Source organism: Bremia lactucae, linkage group LG2, assembly GCF_004359215.1.
Source record: "Bremia lactucae strain SF5 linkage group LG2, whole genome shotgun sequence".
NCBI classification, from domain to species: domain Eukaryota; phylum Oomycota; class Peronosporomycetes; order Peronosporales; family Peronosporaceae; genus Bremia; species Bremia lactucae.
In genome coordinates, this window is record NC_090611.1 from 1,612,061 (window position 1) to 1,619,463 (window position 7,403).

Below are 7,403 nucleotides of genomic sequence, written 5' to 3' on the forward strand. Positions count from 1 at the left end.
AAGTGTATTGAGCCATTCCGTGTATTGCATCGCTGAGGCAATGTGTACAGAATAGAATTGCCACGAAGAATGCAAAACGCATTCTACGTTTCACGTTGGTCGGCTCCGTCCGTACCATCTGTACGCGGTTTCTTCCGCGGACGAATCTGACCACTCCTTTTAAGAATCCCCAAAAGATTCTTGTGATCACGAGTTAGACTCTCATGTTGAGTATGGAGATTCTCATGCCGAATCTGAAAGTCCTCGAATCGCGATGAGCTGACGACAGTTCGTCGCAAAAAGCGTGGTACTTCCATTCGTACTCCATAGTCAGCCGGCTGACGACGTTCAGGTGACTGTTCCGCTTCCCCGAGTCGGCCATTTGTCCGGCTCGCATTCATAGTCGACCGCCAAAGAGGGGTCGCACTCACGTGGGGACTCACCATGTGCACCCGTAAAATTTAGTGTTGCTGAAGAAGATAATACTACGGCAGACGAAAAATGTCTGCCGCAATGGACAATAATGCGTCGCCTGCGGCTGCATGTACCGCAGCCGAAGGTTCCGCATTATTCGCTGACCGCATAGACCCGTTTGCATGCGATAGAATCGAACGTGATGTTTCAAACCAATCAACATCGTTTTCACTTAAGTGGTTTTATAGTTACCACTCTATTCAATGACAGTCAGAGTGATTGTCATTTAAGGGGGGTGATGTAACGAGGTGTATCGTTACATGAAATTAATACTTAAAGGTCGTTGATTAATATACTATCTTAAAGGTAGATAATATTTGGGGACATTACTTTACATAGCAATATTCGGAAAGCTTTTCCATTGGTAGATATAGGCCATTATATCTACTTTCTCCGAGGTCCAGTTAGCACTGGACACGCGCAAAGAGAGCGACAGATAAGACTTTATTACAGTAGAACCCCTCTAAAGTAATACTCTTAGGACCGAAAAGTAATATTACTTTATGCGTTTTATTACTTTAGATGCCAACCTCTTCTCTCCAGAAAATTTTCGTTTAGGAAGCTCAATGTGCAGCTGACGCATTACCTAACCCTAACCCTCGACGTGAAGCTTCAACTTTGACACTTTAACTAAACTAAAATATTTATAAGAAGTACAGAACGGGAACGGCAAATCTAAACGTCTAAGCAAGAACTGCAAACTTAACACAAAAACTGGCGAAAGCACACCTGAAGGTTGCTCATGCTCCTATCACTAATGAAATCCGCATAGCTATCAGTAAAAGGAAGCGTGATACCAGTGGAACACAGAAGGATATTGCACAATGGGTGGTAGAGAAATTTGGCATGACTGTCAGTCAAGCTGCGATTTCCAAGATTCTCAAGCAGCAGGAGCACTGGATCTCCCAAGGTGAAAAAGCTGGTGCAGGAGACGGAGCAAAAATTAGTATGGATGCGAAGCGTCAGAAGACTGTAGAATACCCTCTCATGGAAGAGGCACTTTACAAATTTGTGCGAACTTACGAAGATGTCATGGATCTCTCGGGTGAACTTTATAAAGAAAAGGGGAGGATTTTTTTGGAGAGACTGTACCCCGATCAAGACACAAATACGTTTCAATTCTCCAATGGCTGGTTGAACAGGTTCAAAGCTCGATATAGAATCAAAGAGCGAGTGAGACATGGAGAGAGCGGTTCGGTTAACATGGAGATACTCGAGCAATCCTTACCCGCAATTCGAGAAGTTTTGGATCAGTATGAATGGAAGGATATCTACAATATGGATGAAACGGGTTTGTTTTACCGACTTCAGGTATGTCGGGGCCAGTTGAAATCACTTTGGAAGCAACTTCAAATACTAAAATTTATTGCCTCCTCACTTTAGGCTGATCGTTCACTTGCAACGAAGCAACTGGAGGGCCGCAAGCAGCACAAGGAACGGCTAACTTTTGTTGTTTGTGCCAACGGAGATAGCTCAGATCGTGTCCCACTTTGGGTGATTGGGAAATACTTGAATCCCCGTTGTCTCAAAAATATCAATCGTCAGAACCTTGGCTGCCACTACAGGGCAAACCCGAAGGCTTGGATGAACAGTGTATTGTTTTTGAAATGGCTACAATGGTTTAATCGGAGGATGGGGAGAAGACAGGTGCTGCTGATTATGGACAATTGTCCTGCTCATGTTCCAATTGACAGCTTGCCGGAGCTGGCCAATGTTAAAATCCTTTACCTGCCGCCCAACACAACTTCCCGAATTCAGCCTTGTGATGCAGGCATTATTCGAACTTTGAAGGCCTTTTACAGAAAAATTTTCAATCGCAACTTGCTAAGAGCATTGGAGCTGGATGAAACACTTGACAATGTGGAAGCGCATAAAAAAGTGGATGTTTTGAAGGCGATGGTGTGGGCTGTGGAGGCCTGGAATATGGTGACCAAGGAAACTATTCGTAATTGTTTTAATCACTGCAAAATTCGGACATCAAGCTTGAACATCCAAGTTCCTGCTAGGGCGACCGAACCCCCCGCAAATGTTGCAGATGACCTGATGTTACAGAATGATCAACTGTACCGCAATCCAATGGACATCAACGCCATCCTCAACAACCCCTTGGAGAGAGAGGTCGCCTATAGTCCTGACGTAGAAGACATTGTGGCAGTAACAATGGAAGAACATGGATTGTCTTTGCCTGTAGAAGTGGAAGGAGGGATTCCCGATGCGGATGATAGCGAAGTGCCAGCCCCCGTGAAAGCCAAGGACGTCCTTGATGCAATAAGGTTGTGTAAACTGTACTTCATGCAGAGGGAGTGTGATACTTCCACGACTCACAGGAAACTGAATGAAGTTTTGGACGATTTTGAAAGGATACAGATTACTGGAAAGAAGCAAGTCACTCTCCATCGATTTCTCTCAAAAGCGGCAAAAGAAGTATAGTTATTTGAAAATTTTTTTTTTTTAGATACAACTTAATATATTACTTTTGGGGTATGTGTCTACTAATAGTGGGACTTTAAGAAATATTACTTTATTACTTTGGCAAAATATTACTTTAACCTTAAGTCCCAACTCGGGACCACGAAATTTTATTACTTAGGACGTATTATTACTTTAGAGCGTATTACTTTAGAGGGGTCCTACTGTACATGTTTTGTATTAGAATTTAATTAAGTTAGTAAGTAAATAAATAGAAACAGAAGAACTTAATTATATTAAAAACAGTTTACTTCTAACACTCTTTGAAGCAAGTGTTTCAAAGAGTCTTCCTCTGCACGTAAAGTGACGTGTGGCACCACTTGCACTAAAATAGTGCCCCGTCAAAATAGTGATGGATGTCGTGCCTATATCCACAGCCAAATCGAATGTGCTTGGCTTTATTTTTGATAGGATATTATCTATCTCAGGTATTGATAATAAAATGCTTTTTTGAAATTTTACATGCAATTTAATGTCATTTTTTATATTGGATTATATTTCGTATAATATCCACATTATTCGAACCATCAGACGAGAGCTTATAAATTCTAAGCATTTGCTATTAGCAGAATGTCTTTCATCACGAAGTCAGTGTGTTTCTAGAGTATTGTAATTCATAGGGCTGTAATTGCCAGCTAGATGGGTATGTCACAATGCACGTGGGTGCAAGGACTACCTACGATTGACAGTCTGATTTATTTACAGTAGATCGCTCGATTATCGAAATCTTCTTTTGGAATAAAAAGCTGAATATTCTGAATAAAGTACCGTGTCATCCGTATACGTGGAAGCCTAGCGTGTTATTCTGGAAGCTCAGTTCAAAATCCATTACTACATTGAAATGCCTCCACGTGTCGCTTTAGTGTTATCACTTTTTTGTGCCGTTGTCACCTGCGGGCTTGCTGACTACGGCCCAAAGGATTCGGTGACGATCCTTACCGACAAGAATTTTAAAAAAGAAGTGCTGCAGAGCCCCGATTATTGGCTGGTGGAATTCTACGCTCCTTGGTATGACCTCTCGCTTAATGACATTTCTTATCTCATGACTTTACATGCGCTAACAGACTAAGCACAATATGATCTTTTGTGTAGGTGCGGCCACTGCAAGACTCTAGAGCCTGAGTACAAAGCTGCGGCCAAGAAGCTGAAGAAACATGTAGGCATTTAAATGACAGATGAATACAAGGGAACGCACTCAAATTTTAAACGAATATTGTCATGATTAAATTGCGGATGTTTAGGCGCGATTGGGTGTTGTTGACGCCACGAAACATCAGCAGCTGGCTCAAAAGTATCAAATCAAGGGCTTCCCAACGATTAAAGAATTTGGCGCAACCAAAAAGCGTCCGCAAGACTACCGCGGTGGACGTACGACAAGCGAGATCGTGCAGTATGTCATGAATTCGCCAGAGGCCAAGAAACTAGGTGTCAGTAGTGCTAGCGTCGTTACGCTGGAAATCGAGAAGGCGCATGCATTCTTCAATCAGAAGTTGCCATCGGCTGTCTTCTTTGGCTCACCGAAGAAGGGCAAGAAAAGTGCCAAGGTGCCGTCGTGGTTAAGTGAAGTTGCCGAGTCTTTCTCGGAGGGCAAGAAAAAGAGGAAACAACCAAAGGTGCAGTTGGCTTTCGTACCTGGATCGGATACTAAGATGCTTAGCCATTTTGAATTGACCGAGGACCAACTCCCTACGGTTATGTATGTCTATCCCTCCAGCCAAAAGTATGTTGTATCCGATGTAAGTAAGTTGGATAAAGCTGCGGCTACGAAATTTATTGGTGACGCTCTAGCGAATACGGAGGTAGCAGAGAAGGATGAAATGTTGCCAATAGTATCATCGTTCCCGTCCCCCGGAGTGGCGACGAAGAAACCCATTGTCGCATTAAAAGCATTGGATGCAACTTTGGTTCGCAATTGTGTGGCCAAGCGTGGAAAGATGTGCGTTGTAGTAGCAAAGGCCGACATCAAATTAGTGCGTGCGCTGGCCAAGAAGTACCGTCGGGACCCGTTCCTTTTTCTGTCGAGCAAGGTTGATGATCCGACGTATCATTCCTTGTCTAACTTTTTGGGCGTTAAGACTGCAGAGGTGATCGTTGTAAAGCCTGGCCGTAAAGTGAAGTATTCTGGTAAGTAAACGTGGCGATTGATACGATCTCAACGTGATACTAATCGCTTTCGTGTCTTGCGTCAGCGCTCACTGATGCAAGTGATGAACGTGCCATTTCCGAGTTTCTTGACAAGCTTATTGACGGCTCGAATCCACTTTCTCTGCCTAGCGGGGACCTTACAATCTTGGAAGCAGCTCTGTCCGGGTCACCAGATGACGCTACCAACCACGAAGAGCTATAAATAGCTTCCTTATCTGGCTTCACTTGCCTCTATCGTAGCTCGTCATTTCGTAAGGCCGATGGGCTATTTGGTGTTAATGTATTCAGCACTTCATCTTGAAACTTTTAATCTGATACAACAAGTAAAAGGCTTTGCAACGATTGTTACTATAATTCCCTCCAAAGAACTGTCTTATATTAATTCGAAAAGGATCCTGATCGTTTAATGCGCAGTCGCGAACCGACCTCATTGTCCATCGCTCGGTACGCCGGGATCGTGTCTGCGCGTTCGCAGTACGCATTAGACGGCAAAATGTAGGCAAAACAACGCACGAGATCCTCACGATCGTGTTTCTCTACCGATAGTGACAGCGACGCTGCAAGTTCTTGTTTGCTAACGGCTTTTTCTCGTATGCTCTCGGGCAGTGCCTCTTTTCCACGGAATTGACGACGCACGAGGTGGGGGACCAAGTCGGCTTTGATATTCGCAATGTATTTTCTTTCTCGAAGCAGGTCAAGCACCCAGTGCGAGAAGAAGTAAAAGTGACCATCGTACAGGTCCGTGTGCAGTACAAAGTGGCTACGACGCTTCAACAGACTTTTTGCCACGAACAGGTCCTCGTTCATATGCACAGCCTGCGAAATCAATACGACGCGGTTTTCTTCGTCTCTTTGACCCGCAACGAGACCAATGCAGTCCGTCATGTCCTTGTCACGTCGTGCTTTTTCTCCCTTACCCTTGTGAGCAGGTGCCTCCTGACGCAACAACATGGTGACGCTGGCGTCGTTGATGCGGTGAAAGTCCGCCACATTGTGCAGCACCACATCCGTGACCAGGTCGCCGGCCAGCACGACAAAGTCACACTTGATCTTGTCAGCTATTTCTCGTAAAGCGTCCGCCGTCTCGGTGTTGTCGGCCACCTCACAGAGCTCCACGTGAATCTTACCGTCAAACTCGCGGGTCACGTAGTCCTGGATCGGAAGCAGGAGGTCAGGAACAGTAACCACAAGCACTTCAGTAAAGCCCGAAGTCTCGAGCAATTGAAGTTGATACCAGATTAGTGGCTTTCCATTAGCTGGAAGAAGCGCCTTTGGCGTTTCTTCGGTCAAAGGGTACAAGCGAATACCGCGACCGCCAGCCAAGATAATGGCCTGGAATTCAGCCATCGCTTGTATTGACAACTAAGGTTTAAATGAAGAAAAGAATTCATTTTTAGGAATTAATTTATTAAAAGATGTAAAACGCACGAGCTGGTGCCTGGCCGCATGCGACTTAGGTGATCGGGGAAAGAACTCGACTCAGCTTAGTGCAAAATTACATCAGCCGAAATGAGGGTAGATCAATTTCGAGGAGTTAATAGTGAGCGTATCGTAAGTAAATAAACAACGAGTTAGCGCTTTGCTGACGGTCAGGCCATGAAAATTAAATACATGCACATTTTCTCACGATTTCTTCGCACATCGACAAACTAGTACGATGCCACCCTGACAAATTGTCAACACTTGAAAGCCACCTGTTATAGCACTATCCTCGATGCAGTTACCGATAGAATATTGTACGTTGTGGCGCCCCGATCCGTCGTCGCAGACTGCGAGCCGCACTTATGGATGTTTATTGCTGCAAAAAATTAAGTGCTCGGAAGCACCGTGACAGTCGTCACATCCACAGATGCTGAAACTTTGCGTGGCAATCAAAGTATGGAACACGCTTTCTAAATTTTGGTGGTACTATTTCGCTTTTGCATTTAATTGCCCCCCCTCGTCGGAAAGTCGACACATCAATGTTTCAACATTGCTGCGAATTTTGGCCGTGAAGCATCAAATGGGCTTCTTTAGCTCTTCTCCGTTGTCAGCAAGACGGCATCGATATGTCCGTCTTTCCGATTGCCGGTAGCATGTAATACGACCAAAGTGTGGAATGTCATCGTAAACGACTAAAAATCTGAAAAGGATTAACTGTGGATAACTGCTTCAACATTTAAGATGGTACATTATCGGGTTTGTATCTGCTTGATGCTTCAAAGGCATTGCCTTGGCTCTATCATTGCCGGTAACGCGTGAGACCCGCCGTGCATTGTCCGTTGACTTTACGAAAGTGCGAGCGCAGCCAACTCCCGAGAACGGTGATAAAGGGTTTCAATAAGCTTGATATGAAG

General features: G+C 44.5%; 3 protein-coding genes across 3 annotated transcripts; 1 reads left to right on the forward strand and 2 right to left on the reverse strand.

Moving 5' to 3' along the window:
- The first annotated feature begins 3,747 nt into the window (after window positions 1–3,747).
- CCR75_009213 (uncharacterized protein) lies at window positions 3,748–5,410 on the forward strand. The gene is made up of 4 exons (XM_067967256.1): window positions 3,748–3,930; window positions 4,015–4,078; window positions 4,164–5,046; window positions 5,112–5,410. The coding sequence occupies exons 1-4, from the start codon at window positions 3,764–3,766 to the stop codon at window positions 5,267–5,269; spliced, it is 1,272 nt and encodes a 423-aa protein (XP_067822047.1). The 5' UTR covers window positions 3,748–3,763; the 3' UTR covers window positions 5,270–5,410.
- Window positions 5,411–5,445: 35 nt separating this feature from the next.
- Window positions 5,446–6,414, reverse strand: CCR75_009212 (uncharacterized protein; the record flags this gene model as incomplete). The annotated part of the gene is made up of 1 exon (XM_067967255.1): window positions 5,446–6,414. One exon carries the CDS (start codon window positions 6,412–6,414, stop codon window positions 5,446–5,448), a length of 969 nt encoding a protein of 322 aa, XP_067822048.1.
- A 256-nt stretch (window positions 6,415–6,670) lies between these two features.
- On the reverse strand, window positions 6,671–7,026 carry CCR75_009211 (uncharacterized protein; the record flags this gene model as incomplete). The annotated part of the gene is made up of 4 exons (XM_067967254.1): window positions 6,671–6,761; window positions 6,808–6,865; window positions 6,894–6,955; window positions 6,977–7,026. The coding sequence occupies 4 exons, from the start codon at window positions 7,024–7,026 to the stop codon at window positions 6,671–6,673; spliced, it is 261 nt and encodes an 86-aa protein (XP_067822046.1).
- Between the last annotated feature and the right edge of the window lie 377 nt (window positions 7,027–7,403).

Bases quoted from the DNA above. Each gene is read 5' to 3' on its own strand.
- CCR75_009213 (XM_067967256.1), top strand. From the start codon at position 3,764: ATGCCTCCACGTGTCGCTTTAGTGTTATCACTTTTTTGTGCCGTTGTC. The intron at 3,931-4,014 runs GTATGACCTCTC...TCTTTTGTGTAG, and splicing joins GTGGAATTCTACGCTCCTTG to GTGCGGCCACTGCAAGACTC. The intron at 4,079-4,163 runs GTAGGCATTTAA...GCGGATGTTTAG, and splicing joins CCAAGAAGCTGAAGAAACAT to GCGCGATTGGGTGTTGTTGA.